Source organism: Lottia gigantea (genome assembly GCF_000327385.1).
Source record: "Lottia gigantea unplaced genomic scaffold LOTGIsca_13, whole genome shotgun sequence".
NCBI classification, from domain to species: Eukaryota; Metazoa; Mollusca; class Gastropoda; family Lottiidae; genus Lottia; species Lottia gigantea.
In genome coordinates, this window is record NW_008707425.1 from 2,354,381 (window position 1) to 2,374,356 (window position 19,976).

Genomic DNA, 19,976 nt, shown 5'->3' on the forward strand with positions numbered 1-19,976 from the left:
GTCCTTCCTTCATTGCCGCTAATATTACTCGTAATCTATTAAGTAGTTCCTCGTTGTTGTCGGATAAAAACGTTATACCTTGTCCAGATGCCACCATATCATCGAATTCGTCTATTTCTTGTATGATTGGATAATCTTCTGCATAATCATCTTCATATTCAAAATCTGCTTCATCAGGAATAAGTTTTTTATATATGTTTCAACTGCTTTCGATCTTCTTGATTCTGGTCCCGACTTTCTTATTGCTTGTAGAAATTTTGAGTATGCTTGTAAATCCTTGTAATCGGCAATGCCAATATACCCGCCATTCATTAAATCTATTAATCCTTTTGTTAATGTAAATATAAAGGCTTTTGTATCGATTTTGAATAAAGGGGAATTTGCCCTAAATTTTATTCTAAATCCATTAAACAATAACCCCTCATCATCAATGATTGGTGTAATACTCTTTGGTAAATCTGCTTTACGGTTTCAAAAAAAGACTATTAATATCATCTGATGTCCTAATTATAATACCACCATATTGATTTGGTTCCGGGTGATCTTTATGAAGTTCTATAGGAGGTCTATATTCTACAGCTAATTTCTTTTTTATATCCTCTTGAGATTTTAATATTGGTTGAAATAGAGTTTGTAGATTTTCTGTTAATCCAAGTTGTTCTAATTTGTTTTTTTTTTCAACTTTATTTTATTCTTAGCTTTGATATATTCTCTATTTCTTTTTAAAATATTATTCCAATCGCTACTCATTTTAAAAAAAATAAAATTAACATATGTCGATCATAACTCTTTCACCTGCAGGTTTTCTAGTATTAACAAATACATATCCATGATCATCTAAGTTTTTCCATTCAGCTTTACAAACCTTTTTAAATGCATCTCTGTCCATTCCGTGATTAATCGACTGACTGATTTGAGATAAATCTTTATCGTTTAATTCAATAATTTAATAATAAAAAACAAGTTGCATTTTTTTAATGAACATAGAATCCATCCCGTAAAAAGATTGGGATTGATATATGCAGTGACAGTTGTGATTCTTTCTTTCGTGAAGAATTCTTGTTGAACAGCTTGATTTCTTTGCGCTACACAGTCGTCAAACAATATTAAGTTCTTCCGATTGCTATCAATATTAGACAAGTCTAGATCATTAACATTTTTCGTAAGAAAAACTTTTATATCCGTTGGATTGAAAGATGGATTCTTTGATTTAATGAAGTTTTCTATGATATCTTTTATTTCCACATCTTCTTCGTTTTCTTCATAATACTGAAATATGTTTTGAACATCTTTCTTTGGTAAATATTCTAAAGCTTTGAGGAATTGATAATACGATTGCTCTGGTGTTGTTGTATAGATATACAGTGAATCGAAGTCTAAAAGGTTTGGTATTCTCAACATGTTAATAGTGAGATGAGTTTTCCCAGAACCGGGACTACTGCATATACACATGAGCATTGCGTTATTAGGAAATATTTCTGAATGTTTGAATTTCTTTCCCATTTTTTTTATTATTTTATTTTATTCCAAAAATCATTCCTTCTCCTTTATACTGTGAAAGAAATAATCCTCCTCCAGTGTGTATTTTTTTTAAAAATATTCCATTACCCTTATGTTTAACTTTGACTTCTCCTGTGTCAATACTATCTACTAATTTATTTAATCCTTGTTTAACAGTTTTCTTGGTTTCTTCCCCAAATCTTTTCCGAATTCTTTTATTGTACCTATCATATCTCCCACTCCTGAACCTCGTGCTTCCTTTTCCATAGCTAAATTTTGTCTGTTTTTCTTCAGTGGCTTTAGCATCAGCTGCTTTCTTTGCGTTGGCAGCTTTGACTGCGGCAGATATTCCACCAGTTGCTGCAACCGCCGCTGCAATACCACCAAATATTAAAGGTAGTAGGAAATTTTTTTTAAGTTTATATCGTCTATGACTTTACAATATTTGTATTTATCAATAAGTTTTTTAGTTATGCTGATTTTTTTACCATTGAAAGTTATTACAGTTGGGGAAGCTGTTGAAACGGCTTCTATTGTTTTCATAACTAAAATTTCTGGTTTCATTTTTAAAGGTGTATTTTTTACTCAACTCTTATCATTCTTCTATCTGCTATTTTAATTAAATGTTTTGTTTCTTAGAGTAGTAAACAATAACCGGTTACATCTCCTTCTGTTTTTTCAATATTAATATTTATGTTTAAATCAAAAATCGACCATATTGAAAGGCCTTATACTACTTACCATAAATTGACAAAGGATATTCTGTTTGGCAGCCTAAACTTTATTTGTATAAAACCCAGAGAGATAGCTGACCACAAAATTTATCTCCTGGGTTTTGAATTTGAAAAGTAGATCATTTTATTGGATAATAATTCAAACATATTTTTATAGTTTCTATACAATTCATTATAATCATTTGTGGTTGGATTAATTGTTAAAGGTTGGTTAGGATAATTATCGTTGTTTAATCTTACTTGATCTTTATGGATTAAAGGATCTTGAGTTTGGTTCATTGCTACTCTAAAGAAATTATTGTTATTCGTTTGAGAATCTGGTAAGTTCTTGAAACCAACCATTAAATATCTTGCTGGTTTAATAGTGTTAGTGATTGGCCATGTGGTGGATTCTCCAGTTAAAGTCATGCTACCTACCGTATTACGATGAAGAAAAGCTATTTCAATATCTTTAGTTAATGAGTTGAATATTCTCGTTTCTACTTCAATTGATGGTGTTATTACGGGTACGAAAAGTTGGAGATTCGTTATTTCTAATTTTGCATTTGAAGCATTCTCCCCAAAGAGTATCTTATCATCGTTGATTTCTCTTTGTAGATGAATTTTATATGGTAACCCTATGGAAACCTTTCGAACAGACCGAATAAAGTATATAATTTCCAATTTACGTAATTACCCCACCTATTATTCTCAACAACATTATTATACTGAATTACTCGTTTTTCGAATCCATGATTAGCTGTTCGTGCTACTCGTTCTATTGTGTTTCGAGCAACAACTCTCACTCTAGCTAAATCAGCATCATTTGCAAGATTTCTTACCGGTTCTTTTAAACACTTCTATCGCCAACATCGGGTATCCATCCTGAGACTGAATCGAAATCTTTAGGATATAAAACTGTTTTCAACATTGTGTCGAATTCCCCAGGGTGTTTAATTGTTTCTATCGGATTTGAACCAGCTTCCAAAACCATCTCGCTAAATAAAGATAGAAAGAAATTGTTTTGTATTTCATTGGGAGTCCCATCTTTTATTTTAAAATCGCATCTGAAATAAGTATCGGAAAAAAGCAACCAATTTGATATTGAATTTATTTCGAAGGTAATTCTACCACCATCATTCAATTGGGATTTAGAACCAACAGTCGGTGAGATGATAATATAATCCTCTTTTTTCTTGTTAAACGAATAACGAATCGGATCGTATAATCTAAAGATTGGATCTAGTATTTTATTTTCCATTTTTAAGGTTTAAAATTTGAGTAGAAAATTGTGGTCTGGTTTTTTTTCAAAAATATAGGGTGAATAGGTTTTTTTGGGTGGGGGTTGATGGAATGTAGGGTGTTTAGGTGTAAGAATTTATGAAATGTAGGGTGTATAGGTGTAAGAATTTATGTAATGTAGGGTATTTAGGGTTTTTTTGGGGCTTTTCAATATGGTCGCACTTTCCCCCATGGAATGAAATGGAATTGGGGAAAGTGCGACCATATTGAAAGGCCTTATACTACTTACCATAAATTGACAAAGGATATTCTGTTTGGCAGCCTAAACCTTATTTGTATAAAACCCAGGGAGATAGCTGACCACAAAATTTATCTCCTGGGTTTTGAATTCAAAACAATTATTTTTTTAGTTGGATCTGATCCATATGTATCAAAAAATACATTGACTCCCCATCGCCTTTGAACAAAGCAGAATGATGAACACCTTTTTGATCTGAAGCATGGATATTAGTTATATCGTAGAACTTTTTGTGATTTTTTAATGATGATATTTCATCGCGCATACAATAGAAAAAAGAGAGGGCTTATATAGGCATAAGCCTGTTCCCCAATCCATTTAATGTATTAATAAAATATTGTCTAAAAAAAAATAGAAAAAAGCCTTCACACCCAGATCTTCTGCCCATCGTATTAATTGCAAGTTCTTCACCGTGCAGATCTACTATCATATAGGATTTAAAAGCTTGTTGCATGAGAATAATTGCCGCGGAATCGAAAACTTCAAAGAATTATAATCCGTGCGAGAGTTGTATTAGTGTATTATAGACAGAGGATATTCTGTTTGTCAGTAATTAATCTTGATTTTAATTTAAGGGATTAACAAGGATTATCGACAAATGACCGGTGATTGCAGGGTGACGTGTGTAGTGTTAAGAAAATAGTGACCGCTGGCCGCGTCAAAAGGGTGTTGTTGAATAGAGGTAAATTTGGTTGAAAACTGCACGGGATGTATTTTTGGTGGCCGTTCATTAAAAGGTGGTGCTGAATACATGTGACCGTTAGACCAAGTTAGACTGTACATTGTAAGTTGGTGGTGAAGTATTATTAACTTTATCAATAATAAAAATATCATTCGTCCAATATCCATCGTAACCTTTTTCGAATTTACTTTTATATTTATAGATACGAACTCGATTTCCAACTTTAAATTTGGGTTTGATATTTAAATTCTCATTTCCAAAGTTCTTTTGTGTGTTAATTTACAATATGATATTGGGATTCTTTGAGGCTTGTGTAGTAGCCACACAGATAGATGAATGTATTTTGTTAATATATTCATCGACAACAATTGGTAATATCTTAAGCCTTTTTGGGAATTCAATTCTATGAACTTTTTGAATAATTTGTTTTTCAGAGTTTGACTGACACTCCTGATATGTTCTTTAACCATTCCTCGACACTTGAAAAAGGATAATATTTCGAAAACCGGTTCGTGTCAACGGCCCTGTCTTCCATCGACCTCTACCACCTACCAATCGCCGACCAGCTATATCTCACCCCATCGCCGACCTACCTACAACACCTACCAATCAAGAGGTAATCATCGACCTGACCAACAACAGAAACGACTACCAGCCCACCGACGCCTACCAGTCCCCACTCATAAGGAGGAAGAACCCTTTGTGAAGGTGTTCTTCCAAGTTTTGCAGTGCCTCCATCATTTGGCAATCCTTACCCTTCAACAGCAAGGCCAACCAGCGTTTACCTTCAAACGCAAAGTCTCTGAGTTGGATAGTTTTATCCGTCCAGCAATGAAAACATCAGCTGTTGACGCGAATATTAGATTCCTCAATCGGACATGGCTCTATAAGGTTACGCAGGTCCTGATGGACCATTACCAAACCACACTTCAAGAGAAGCTGACCACCATTCGTACAAAGTCTTTATCATCAGCTGCCGTCGACCGCATCGTTTCCCATGCCCTGTCCAGGGCCCGCCGCTCCTATGGGAAACGTCTCACTCAAGCTGTAATCACCAAGTTCTACCAAACAATCAACAAAACAAAAACCAGAGTAACCATATCTCTACCAACTGAAATGGACACTACACCTGCACCATCTAGAGCCACCACGCTGCCGAACCAAACCCCTAAACGAGCCCGAAGTTCACCTACTCCGAGTCCAGCAGACATAACGCTCTCGTAGAGAGGGCACTCCCCTTCTCTTTTCACTTTCAGACTCGTCTTCTCCTTCCACACCATCTGAATCTTCACCACGTGATCCAGGATCCGCCAACCTTTCTTCCTTCTGTGCGTTTTTGGACCAGCAAACCACCCCTCAGTCTCCATCCAAGTCGAGACGTATTTCCAGACCTCCCTCCCCCCCCCCCCTCGAACCAGATCTGAGTCCGTTCCCAATGCTACAATTCTAACAACTACCAAACCAGTACCAATCACACCGTCGACGACCATTATATCCGCTACCAAACCGTATTATCACCAAACCAAGGACAAATCATTATGGAAGCTACCCGCTCTAAAGAAATCTACCTTAATTATTACCAAAACACCAAAACCAGTTCAGACACTGAAATACATTCTTACCCCGGTGCCCAAATCCATCACATACAGTCAATCCTGGAATCATACGACCATGATCCCAAACCTACTACCATTATTCTTCATGTAGGCCTCAACAACCGTGATCTGCTACCAAAGACCTCCTTTAACCAAGCCCAGAAATTAATCGCCACAGCCAACAAAACCTTCCCAAACTCCAAGATCCTCTTCACATGTATACCCATTTCAAATAAAATCTCGAAGAAAGCACAACAGAACCTCAGCACTCTCAACAACATGATGATGGAGTCCAGTATCAACAGCGCAACAATCTTACCACCCTACGAAGAAGAATTCGAACCAGTTGATAATCTTCATTGGTCTCCAGAAACAGCAAACAGCATTCATTTGTTTTGGATACACCAGCCTCAAGCATCGAGTAAGTCTTTAAACTAATTACTGGGGATAAAAATACTGAGAGGCCACCGCTAGGCCAAACTGTAGTTAACTTGAGCCGCAAAATTCTCACACCCCTTCAGCATTCAATCTTAGACCGTGGACTTAAATTTATTCCCACACCAAAGACAGCTAACTTGAATTATCTCCGACCATCCATTGAACGATTTCAACGAAATCTTAGCTGCACATATTTTTTTCGAAACCACCCCCCACGTGGTGCTAGAACAATGTTTATTGCTAAATCCACGTGGACACCCCCTCAGGCCGCCATCCATCCTGAAATATTGAAATCATTTGCGAGTATGAATAGCCAAACAGTGAACCTTTCCATAACACACGAAAAGCCTAATCTCACACGAGTGGAACGTGAAGCGTTAAACGTACTTAAGAAAGACGATAGCATTGTTATTAAAAAGAGTGACAAAGGTTCATGTTGTGTCATTCTGAAAAGGGAGGATTACGTTACAGAAGCAGAGAATCAACTGAATAATCCTAAACATTATGCCATTTTACCGAAACCGATTTTCAAAGAAACTGCTTACATGATTAATAATATTCTTGCCGATTTAGTCAAAACTAGTTATCTCAAACAGAAACAATATGACTATCTGTCTGCCAAACCTGATTGTCGCGAGAGACATTTGTACACTTTGCCTAAAATCCATAAGAATCCAACCAAGAAGTGGTTTACCTCGAATAAAATCCCTAAAGGCCGCCCGATTATATCTGACTGTGGAAGTGAGTCATATGCAGTGTCAGAATACATTGATCATTTCTTACTACCTCTAGCATGCCAACATCGCGCCTACCTTAAAGACACAACCGATTTTGTCAATAAAATAAAAAATCTTCGAGTTCCCTCTAATGCTATTTTAATTTCTATCGATGTTTCTTCTATGTATACCAATATCGATAACACTACTGGTTTAACGGCAGTTCGTAAAGCTTTTAATAGAAACCCAGATCCAAACAGACCCGACGATGCAATTCTACAGCTTTTAGAGATTTGTCTTAGTCGAAACGATTTCACATTTAATGGTAAAACATATTTACAAACTTCAGGGACAGCAATGGGCAAACGATTCGCCCCTTCGTACGCAAACCTTTTCATGGCAGAGTGGGAACGTGAGGTGTTGCCCCTCTGTCCATTTGACCCACTTTTTTACGGACGCTTTTTGTATGACATTTTCATGGTTTGGACTTATTCTACCGAACAGTTTTGGGAATTCTTTGAAATTCTCAACAACCACCATCCTTCTATCAAACTAACCGCAAACGTGAGTGACAAAAGCATAGACTTTCTCGATACCACAGTCTTTAAGGGAGAGTCCATAGCAGAAACAAATAAACTGGATATTAAAGTGTATTTCAAAGAAACTGATACTCATCAACTCTTGCACAAGAGCTCCTTTCACCCAAAACATACCTTTTCTGGTATAATTAAGTCACAAGTTTTACGATTTCATCGAATTTGTACAAGATCTTCTGATTTCAACCAAGCTTGTACGATTGTTTTCTCAAAACTGAAAGAGCGTGGGTACTCTAAACGATTTTTACGAAACATAAAAAATTCCACCTTAGCACAGATAGCAGCTAAAAACAGACTTAATGCCGAAGTACCTCCAGGTTTAAGAAATGCTCCATGTTTGTCCAGTAGATGCAAAACATGTCCCTTTATATCAGAAACTCATTATTTTGTAAGCAACTCTACGAATAAAAGGTACCCGATCCAGGAACATCTAACATGTGAACATTCGAATGTAATATATCTAATTTCATGCAAGAAATGCCCCAAACAATATGTAGGAGAAACTAAGAATAATTTACGAACTCGCTTTAATGCTCATAGGTCAGACATCAAATTAAAGAAAGAAAAGCCTGTTTCTAATCATTTCAACCTCGACGACCATTCAATAGACGATCTCGCCCTAATCCCAATTGAGCGTATAGAAATTGACTTGCCCGAAGATGAAACTACCAAATTCCGTCAATTTAGGGAAGCCCATTGGATTGAGACATTGAATACATCAAGACCTATAGGACTAAATATCCATCATAATGTAGGCATAGCACCCTTTGTTGTCCCGTTTAATACAACCAGCAATCGAGCAAGCAAGATAGTTCATGCCCACTATAAGAGCCTTCAAGAGAAATTCCCCATGTCTATAAGCATAAAATGATAGTTGCATATTCAAAAAATAAGAACTTAAATGATAATATTGTTCATAGCAAACTAAAAACAATCAGTACATAACAGATACTATACTTCTCGCCCATCGGGCGAGTTATTTTTTCTAATTTCAGATCAGAATAAGAACAGAAGAAAACCCAATATCAAGACCCTTAATCCTAATTTCTAAATAAAGTGTCTGCTCCACCCTAGGCCTGTACATTTGGGAGAATCAAACCCTCCCTTCCCCGAAATCTAATCATTTCAACCTCGACGACCATTCAATAGACGATCTCGCCCTAATCCCAATTGAGCGTATAGAAATTGACTTGCCCGAAGATGAAACTACCAAATTCCGTCAATTTAGGGAAGCCCATTGGATTGAGACATTGAATACATCAAGACCTATAGGACTAAATATCCATCATAATGTAGGCATAGCACCCTTTGTTGTCCCGTTTAATACAACCAGCGATCGAGCAAGCAAGATTGTTCATGCCCACTATAAGAGCCTTCAAGAGAAATTCCCCCATGTCTATAAGCAGAAAATGATAGTTGCATATTCAAAAAATAAGAACTTAAATGATAATAATCTTCATAGTAAACTAAAAACAATCAGCACATAACAGATACTATACTTCTGGGCGAATTATTTTTTCTAATTCCAGATCAGAATAAGAACAGAAGAAAACCCAATATCAAGACCCTTAATCCTAATTTCCACCCTAGGCCTGTACATTTGGGAGAATCAATCCCTCCCTTCCCCGAAACCAAACATATCTTGTATATAAATATATTACTGCTAAACAATATTTATATCCTCTATCAACTGGTATATTAATTAAATCAGCTGACCATATATCATCTTTGGTGTAAACTTCAACTTTTAAACAGTTTTTAGTTTTTCTAAATTCTTTTTATGAATTTCATTTGCTATTCCCATGCCTAATTTCATTTATGATTTTAAAAGTCTTTTGACTAGAGCTCTTTTTAGCTCTAAAAGTACAATTTGGAATAGATTCTAATACGTGAATCACTTGTTGATCCGCTTTATGTCTAGATTCTATGTCTGTATGATCTCTGTATAGAATATCGTGTTTTAGCGCTGCTCGGTCTATTATGTTAATAGGTTTTTCTCCTGAAGCGAAAATGGGTAGGGTGTTCACAGATTTTATCAGACGATCTTATCCTAACCCCTATTTAGCGCAAAGGAGTATACCTGCCTGAAAATTAAACTACGAAATTCCGTTAAGCTGGGGAAGTCCATTGCATTGAGACGATTCATGCATCAAGACCCATAGGATTTAATATTCATCATAATGCAGGCCTTGCACCCTTTGTTGTTTTGTTCAATAACACCAGCAATCGAGCAAATTTCAGATCAGAACAGAGGAAAAATAGCCATCAGTTCCAGACCGTTTATACCATTTTCTTCATGAAGTCTTCGTTCCAATTAAACCCTGTACAATTGGGATAATCAACCGTTAGACAGCTACGGCGGTCATAGATATAGAATTTGCCTTGGAAATATAAAATTGAAAAGGTGTTCGGAGTAAATATGTGTAGTATCTATTAATGAGATATGAGTTTAATAAGCATTCATGATCATGATAAACCTGAAACCCCGTCTACACGATCATACATTTATTCACAACATCGTCATGATCGTGTCCAAGCATGTTTTGGATTTCTGTCTACATTGTCCAACACCATCAAACATATTCCAACATTTGCATGATGATGTTTGATAGTGTTTGGTGAGAAAATACTGTTATTGGAGGGGAAATATTTGAACATCGATGTTCTAACCAGTCTATTATACTATTAATTTTACAATATTTCGTCGACCAAGGTGAAAGAAGAGATCGAAAAAGGTTCACCAAGGGGTCAGTAACTGGATCCAAAGAAGAGGTTGGCAAGGTTTTATTTAGTGTGCTTCAGCTGACAGACCAGACTAGCCTCAGAATTTCTTTACGTATGGATGTATCTTCCTTCACGGATTATTAGAAAATGTGGTCAGGGGCGCCTTTTTTCCATGAGTCAAATATGCTGCTGTTGTATGACATTAAGAGGCTTTTGGTAGACTTCAAACGGTAACCATCTTTAACGTCAAATAAGCGATGTATTTAGCAGAATTTTTAATACAAATTTTTGGGTTTCGTCAATTTCGGCATGATGCATTGATCTAATTTGCCTTGATGAAGAATTTGCGACCCTGTTGGTTCTATTAATTGTAAAGAAACAGTCATAATATGTATCTTATTCACTGTTCACACATGATACGTGACCGTCTCAACGTTGTTGGGGAATTTGTCCACGAACATGGTTATACAAATGTATGATGATATTTTGAACATATGTTTGATCGTGTAGTTGAGGCTATATGTATATTAATCTGATTAGGATGAGTTCAAATTGTTTTACTATATAAAAGTTAAATGTATTAATAGACTAGAACCACTCGTGGTACCGAGTGGGACTTTGCTCATGTGCCAATTTGCTAGAGAATCTGAAAAAATCAACGTTCTTAGGTCACATGCTAAAGCAGTCAAAATGTTTGAAATTTTCTCTTTTTTGGAAGGTTGTGAAAGCGGAAGTAGAAGTCAGACATAAAATATGAAAGAATGATTAGATTTCCAAGGTCAATGACCTTTGACCAAGTTAGGGGAAGGTCATTTAAGGTCAAGGTCACTAGATATGAGTCATTTTGTGTGGCACGTGTGTGACGTTAAGGCACGCAGTAGAGGGACATAACTCTAGCAAGTTATAACCAATTTTATTTATATGAAAGAATCAACTGATAGCCAAGGTCAATGACTTTGTCACAAAATGTCAATAATGAGTAATTTAACCCGGATGTGCCATGCCCATCTCATTGATTTGACACAAGTAAATTGCTATTCAAAATGTTATGTTGTGTTCAAAATTTCAAGCTTCTGCATCATGCAGGTCAAAAGATACAGGTCAACAAGTCAACAAAGGTCAAAGTCGAAAATTGAAAATATGGAAATTTTAAAACCCGTTCCTTTTTCGGAACTCTAAAGCTGAAACAACTGAGCTGTTAACAAAAAAACAAAAGGATGAGGTCATTGTGTGCAAAGTCCCCTTTTGAACAAATGTATCCTATGCGAGATATGCCCCTGCCCCTAAATGTAAACAATTAGTAATTCAACCCGGATGTGCCACGCCTACCTCTACTTTGTCATTCATATCGAATTCATATTCAACTTGTCTAGTTGTGTTCCAAGTTTCAAGGTTCTACATCAAATAGGTCATAAGATATACATACACCAAGCTCAAAGAGACATAAATATGGTAAAAAAATACACTCAAATTTGAAAAAAATCACGAATTTTAATTTTGCTTTAAAAATACGATTGTTATATATCACTTGAAAGAGCATGAGAAGCACATTAAGAATCCGAAAAATTAACCCTTTAGGTTAATTAGGTCACGTGCTAAAGCAGTCCAAAGTTGCGAATTTGGCTGTATTCGGTCAGTCATACAACCGGAAGTAAATGTCGGAAGTCAAATATGAAAGTATCAACTGATGGCCAAGGTGAATGACCTTTGACCCATTGAAGGTCAAGGTCATCAAAGGTCAAGGTCTTCAAACTTCGAAAAAAATTCAACCGCAAATTGCAAAATAGCAAAAGGGAAAATCTAAATCGGATAAGCCATTATCTCTGAATAGATTTTGACGCATTTCAGGAAAATCAAAATGGCGGCCTAAATATTACTTCCGGTCCGGATTTTTTTCTTTGTTTCTCTTTGTCATAACTCTGTCTACCGATCAGCATAAATTTGGTTGACCTACCATTTTGTATACTTTAGTATTCTATCTTTGCACAAAAAAAATTCAGATCAATTGGACAAAAATTGCAAAATTAAACCTAAAAAAGTGTGCCACAAATTATCGATTTTTGAATTTTATAAACTGCTATCATATCAGATATTACATATAGATTCTGAAAATGAAATTCCTAAGAAAATCGATCCAAAAATGCGACCTCTAGAGCCGATTTCCTATTTTTATGGCTATGCAAATATGTTCCAATTTATATTCATTAACAACGTTGCTATAACAGAAGGTCTACACATGTAGAACTGTAGCAGTGCGCATCCAACCTGATACACGGGTGAAACGTTGCATTTTAAAGTCACAATGGGGTTTCTTAACGAAAAGAAAAGCATGTAAACATTCAATATTAAAAATATCGTTTAAACCGTTTAACGTTCGCTAGTGAAGAGACGCACGAATTTGATACCATTCGGTACTAAACTGTGTTAACATTCGGTAGTAGAAAGTCGAATTTTCAAATAGCTGTAAAATTTAAAAGTACAAATCCCACAACAAAAATGAAAATATTTTTGGAAAGGTCTCATCAAGCACAATAACTTTACGGTCAAGGTAAAAGCGGACGTATACGTTGAACATCAAACATCAAAGTATGAATGGACATCCTAGATCAATAACCATTATGTCATCAATAAAAATTTTGTTCAATGTCGTATTTAGCATTTATCTAGTTTGAAACCCTAGAACTATTGTGAAAGATTCCCTTCTCTCAGATGTACGACAATGAAATTAAATTAGAAGTTATTCGGACAGAATAGGATTAAATTGTATTTGGTGCCACTGTTATGTTTAAATGGTTATGCTGTTTGGAACGGTTAAAGCAGTCATGAAATATTCTACTTTGTGGTCTCAATCATTCGTATCATATCATTGGATGAAAAACATTTCCATGGTAGCTCTGAATCAATTTGACCTCCAAAGTATACTTTACACCAATGTCCAATAAGATAAACTTACCTATGTGCAGAGCGATCCAGGGGTCTGGAGAGCTATGGCTGACACTTATCTGTGCTCTCCCATCATCACCAACAAGAACAGTTTTACCAGTGCATTTCCCGTTACTTAAATCACCCGTGACAATGTCACAATATATACCACCAGCTAAACCAGTATTCAAATAAGTATTCAAATCATAACCTTCCAAATTAAATGCTATAAAGGCTTTATTCCCACGAGAAAAAGCTATTTGATAATCAGCACCTGACCACCAATTGGCCAGTCCAGTAAAACCAGCACTGTTACGGAAAGCAACCATGTTATAAATTTGTCTCCACCGATGTTCACATGACCAACCATTTCCACAAGTTCCATCACTCGTAATAGACACATCTTTAATAGACATATCGCTGTTGTGTGGTGGCCCAGCAGAATTATCAGCTCTGTTATATTCAAAACTACTCATAACTCTTGGAAATCCATATGGATGTGCTAACATAAATGCAGTAGCCATCTTATAAGGTCTCGCTTCCCAATGAGTTAAAACAGATCCACCACCGCCATGACCTCTTTGATTATCATGGTTATCGATAAAATTAAGAACATCTCCACCATTCATCATACCCCACCCTTCCCCAAAATTTCTTAAATACTTCATTGGATTTTTTTTCCGGAATACTTCACCAAGCTTGATACCATATACGAAATTTGTCACTCGACCACTTCGTACATATTCTGAACCTTTGATGGCTTCTCCACCCATATCAATTACCTCTTGGTAGACAAATAGTCTTTTACCACCTCCAAATATATCTGATCTCAATAGTTTAGTTTTAGATAAGACAGCAGCTATGTCCCCTGGCCACATGTGCTTAGCTGCATCAATTCTAATACCAGCAACTCCAAGATCGATCAAATGATTCAAATAGTCGGCAATTTTGCCTCTTACATAATCTGACGATAATCGTAAATCGGATAAGCCGACCAGTCTACAATTTCTCACTTCCTCGGCGTTATTATAATTATGAATACTGAGATCGCCAGTATGACAGTTATCATGTCCATTAAAATCATTTCCACCATAAGGAACAGCAGGGAACTTGAGAGAGTTTGCATCATATGGTGATCCTCCTGTTCCATGTCCAGTACCACCAGTGCCTGTCATGTGGTTTATAACAGTATCCACATAGATCCTGAAATGACAAATCCGTATAGTTAATGATGTTCTGTGACTTCAAATTAGCCTAACGATTCCGAAATGTGTTATTCCATATTTTCAAAGTTAAAAGTACAAATCGCACAACAAAAATAAAAATATTTTATGAAAGGTTTCGTCAAGCACAATAACTTTTGTTACGGTCAAGAGGTCAACAAAGGTCAAATAAAAGAGATACAAGCCTTAAAGTGTTGAGAAATGCTGTTTTAGGACGTCTATAATAGCAGAAATATATGTCGGACATCAAAGATCAAAGTATGAATATGCACCATACCTTTGACATTGCAAAGATCGAGGTCACGCATGTCAATGGTCAAAATATCGAAATTTTATAAATTGTAAAACCTATTCCCTTTTTTAAAGTAAAAGGCCTAAACAAATGCAAGTTTATGATTGATTCTCATAAGTAGTGGTTTATTTTTATGCAAAATGACGATGTTGACAGATGCAAACTTTGCGAGTTTCAAATTCCAAATTTGAAATATTTAAGTTAAAGGTAAAAGTAACCGGATGTGCCACGCCCACTTCAAAAAATTTGTTTTGTCTCTAATAATATGTAGTGTTGAATAATGTTCAAAATTGCAAGTGTTTACAATCATTAGATCATGAGATATTCGTAATAAAAAGTGTTTTTAGGCAACGGTGACTGTCGGTGTATTAATGACACCGTGAATTTACGCACAGTTACTATAGAAATCAGTACAAAATTTTCGATTTTAAAAAAAACCCATTTTGATTAAAATATCAAGTGTGATATATCACAAGATATCAGAGCTCATGCACATTAAGAATATATAAGAATTTTGTCGTGTGTTAATTAGGTCGCATGACAGAGTTTTTCAAACTTAAATATCGTGATTTTCAAATGGTTGTAAAACAAAAATGTAATTAACAATGGATGTACTACTAAGTCCTTTAAGGTCAATAGAGGAGTTCGCCAAGGTAACCCTATGTTATCTAATTTGTTTAGTTGTCATTGAACTTTTATTAGATGCAATTAGAAATAATGATTGTATTAAAGGCATCAATTTTGAAAAAAAAGCAATTAAATTAATAGCCTTCTGCTGACGACATAACTGCCTTCCTCAAAGACTATGAATCTGCAAGACATCTTTTTGAAGTTCTAAAACTTTTCAGCCTTGTATCAGGACTAACAATAAATGTACGTAAAACAGAACCTTTGAATCTTAATATCCCTAAAAATGAATTTGCAAAAATATCAAACTTTGGAGTTAACAAATGTGAAATTTTCACTAAAATTCTTGGTATATTTTTTTCATTAAGCTATACCACAAGCTTATAATTAAATTTTATTGATCTGATCCCTAAAATTGAAAACATATTAAAATCGAGGATGAGGCATAATCTGAGTTTAATAGGAAAAATACAGGTTATTAAAACCTTCATTATACAGAAAATCCTTTACCCCGCGTCTGTTATAGTGTATTCTAACAAATTTGTTGACCAGATTGTTTCACTATTGTATAAATATGTCTGGAATGGAGTAGATAAGTTGAAGAGGTGTTTATTGACTCAAAATTATAAAAACGGTGGCTTAAAAATGGTTAACTTGAAACTATTATTCAATTTTTTTTGATTAAGAAACTGGTATATTCCATTAATCAGACAAAGCTAATACCATATAGATTTATAATGAAAAATTATGAGACTTCAGTCTGTACCATTCTTCCTATCTGCAATTATCCAAAAAAATTAGACATTTCTGTTCCATTCTATTCCATGCTATATGAAAACTGGTATGAAATTAATACAAAATTCATTAATGAAATATCAAAACCAAAAGGACAAATTTTATGGCATAATATAAACCTAAAATTAAATAGAAATTATCTTTTTGATGAACATCTCATAAATACTATTATACTAACTGTATCGGATATTCTTGAAATTGACCAACAAAAAGAATCTTTCACTTTTAATTAACACCTAAGTAAATTTATTAATTGTGCAGTTCAATACCTAAAAGAAAATGATGCAAAAGATAATGATATATTAGTTTATAAAGAATCAATAGAAAACATTTTAGATACAAATTTAAACAATTTAAATTCTAAAATTATTTATGATAAGTTTAAAGATATAAAAAATAGTAAACCTGCATGTGTGAAGAAATGGGAAGATATGTTAAATATTAAACTTTCAGATCAGGATATTGAAATATTATTCAAAATTCCAGGCAACGTTCATTTATGTTTAAATATTTACATTATATTGTATTTACGAATACTTAACTTTTGTTAAATATTGTAACCTCAAATTTATGTGATTTCTGCAACTCTTATTTGGAGACAACAGAACATCTTTTTATTTTTTTGTTACAAATCACAAGAATTATGGGATGAAATAAGTAAAATATTTCATCATAATAATTGCAACATTGAACTGACAACTAATTTAAAACATTTAGGTATTTATGATGACAATATTATCAAAGACAATAATCAAATTAACTTTATAAATCATTTAATATTACTTACAAAGTTATTTATATTCAATTCAAAAATTAGTGGAAGACCTCTTGATGCCTTATTTTTCATGCCTTTTATTTATGAAACAGCTAATTCGGAATTGAACTTGGATAATGACTCTTATTACAAAAAGTGGCAATATCTATTGGCAGACAAGTCGAAATATCCATAATATAACAACCATCCATGGGATATCTTTAACAAAACATTGTTGGTTAATCTATTTATTTGTTACTTGACCTGTATTTATTTATTTAATATATTTATTTATAATCTGACCTGTATTTATTTATTTAATTCATTTATTTATTTTATGACCTGTATTATTTAATGTATATAACTCTGAATATGATTCTGTGAAAAAAAATGAAGACATCTTTGGATAGATCTCGTCTAAGGCAACAACTTTTGTGCTGGTCACAAGGTCACCAAGGGTCAAGATCGCAAGATATGAACTTTAAATGTTTTGGACAATATTGAAAACAATCAACCGGAAATAACTAAAAATCAAAATTCTAAAATCGGCTACCACACGATTGTTAGGAATCGTTCACTGATAATATAGACATTAAATAATACAAATCAGATTAAACCCTGATCCCAAAAAGTACTTTTAAAGACAATTTAGTCACATCAAGATGGCGGCTGATCTAATACTTCCGTGACGAATTTTATCATTTCAAATCTTTGATATAAACATATCTAGTATGTTGCAAAAAGAATTTTTCAAATATCTATAAAATTCTGGAAGTTGCAATTTCAACTTTAAGAGCGAATGACGTCAATACCGGAAGTGATACAGAAATTTTGAAAACAGAATTTTGTTCGCAATCAAAATGTCTATCAACTCGTAAATTTTCAGATCGATCGAAATAAAATTGTAGAAGTTGAAAAAAACTGAAAACCAAAATCTGAATTTTTTTTAACTGCTATCCTTTAGCCAATACTAAAAAGGAATGAACAAAACAAAAATTTCGATCAAAAATTGAAGCAGTAATTCCAATGATGTTGTGAGTGGCTACGTCCTACGTCATTTCCGGGTGGGAAAAAATGCGTCATTTTACATTTAAACAACGGCACGCACTTTATGACACATAATGATGTCAGTTAATGTGTGACATATGCAGTTTAGTCTATGCGCTCTGACCAGAATTGGGAAAAAAAATAGTCAGTTGCAAAACAAAGCAGTGCGTTCGATAGAAAAAAAAACCAAGACTGTTCCCTTGACAGTACTGATTCAAAAATTGAAATTTGAAACTTCTAAAACCCGTTCCTTTCTTGCAACTTTAAAGCTGAATTAACTGAGCTTTTAAAACAAACCGAGCAAATGGACAAGTTAATTGTGTACAAAGTCCCTTTTCGAACAAATTTATCCTCTACGAAATGTAAACAATTAGTAATTTAACCCGGATTTGCCAATTCAATTTTTTAATTATAGGTTAATTTATATTCAAAATGTATAGCAGTGTTATAAATTTGAAGCATCTACATCAAATAGGTCGTATTATATACATACACCAAGCTCAAAGAGGCAAAAATATTGAAAAAATATCCACCTCAATTCACGAATTAAAAACCAGATCACCTAAAGTAAACTATGTGGTACAGTGAAACTTTTGAATTCTTTGGCAGCCAAATTGGTATGATACATCTTTGTAAAACTCAAAATGGGGCATCAGGGAGGAATTGGCCGTGTATAAATTTGATGTGTATGTAATCTGTCAATAATTGCCAACAAAAACTTTTGTTTTTGTTGAAATTTCATGTTGAACTTTTTCAAGTTTGAAGGCTGATATCTCATGACCTTGACCTTTGATGACCTTGGCCGTCATTGGGGTCAAAGGTCATTGACCTTGGTTATCATTTGATATTTTCATGTTACTTCCGGTTTTATGGCTGGAAGCTTCTACGTAAAATAGCTCATAATATATACATACACCAAGCTGAAAGAAGCTTGTATTGTAAAAGATAGCTTGCCAGGCAAGGTAACATACGCCCACTGGCAGAAATGATAAAACTTAAGTGACTAAAGTAAGAATTTTTTCATATTTAAGAAATTTTAATAGTTTGATTTCAATGATATATATATTCTCTGCCAGTTATTTATGCTGAGAAATTCCACCAAATTTTAAAAAAATAATATCAATAACCCAAATAGATCAAATTATCCATCAATATACATGATCACTCCATGTTTCATTAAAATCGGTTGAAAACACTTTATTGTGTTCACAAATTTGGACGCGTTTTTCCTAAGTCAAGGGCAATAACTCAAAAACCGTTTATCAAAGGATCGCCAAATTCAAACTTGTCCGAGATCTCATCGATATGAATGATCACACCAGATTGCATTAAAATCAGTTGAAAAATGTGGTGTCTATTGTGTTCACAAGAAAATGTTGCGACGGCAATATACGTCCACATTTCCATGTGGGTGTATAAAAAGCATAAAAGTTCAACACATCGAAGTTATACGTGCCTATTCTTCCTTGAGGCCCCATTATCAGTTTTACAAAAATGTGTCATGAATATCGCGGCCAAAGAATCACTTCCTGTCTGGATTTTATTTGCTAAAGATTAGCTAAATTTTATTGACTTACACTGAAAGTTATTCAATCGGAAGTTAAAATCAATTTTACGTTTAAAGTTTCACTATATTATATTGTTCACTTTAATAATCTGTATTTGAATCTACTTTTTGCACATTTGATATTCTGCAAATATCGGCTTTGCAAAAATGTTCAATTTATATTCATTAACAAAGTCTCGGCTGTGTGCCCTGTGGAAAATCCGAAAAAAAGAATGGACATTTCGATAACAAACTCCCACAAAAAC

General features: G+C 34.3%; 2 protein-coding genes across 2 annotated transcripts in view; both read right to left on the minus strand.

Annotated features, from left to right (window-relative positions):
• Positions 1 to 1,516: 1,516 nt before the first annotated feature.
• Positions 1,517 to 2,064, minus strand: LOTGIDRAFT_157223 (hypothetical protein; the record flags this gene model as incomplete). Its single annotated transcript, XM_009048987.1, has 2 exons — positions 1,517 to 1,872; positions 1,989 to 2,064. The coding sequence occupies 2 exons, from the start codon at positions 2,062 to 2,064 to the stop codon at positions 1,517 to 1,519; spliced, it is 432 nt and encodes a 143-aa protein (XP_009047235.1).
• An 11,391-nt stretch (positions 2,065 to 13,455) lies between these two features.
• The window catches only part of LOTGIDRAFT_185931 (hypothetical protein), a gene marked incomplete at its 3' end in the record, with an annotated part of 39,157 nt that continues 32,636 nt past the window's right edge, over positions 13,456 to 19,976 (minus strand). Inside the window, exon 2 of the mRNA XM_009048988.1 lies at positions 13,456 to 14,629. Coding sequence (XP_009047236.1) covers positions 13,456 to 14,629 — 1,174 coding nt within the window. The remainder of the gene's footprint in view (positions 14,630 to 19,976) is intronic.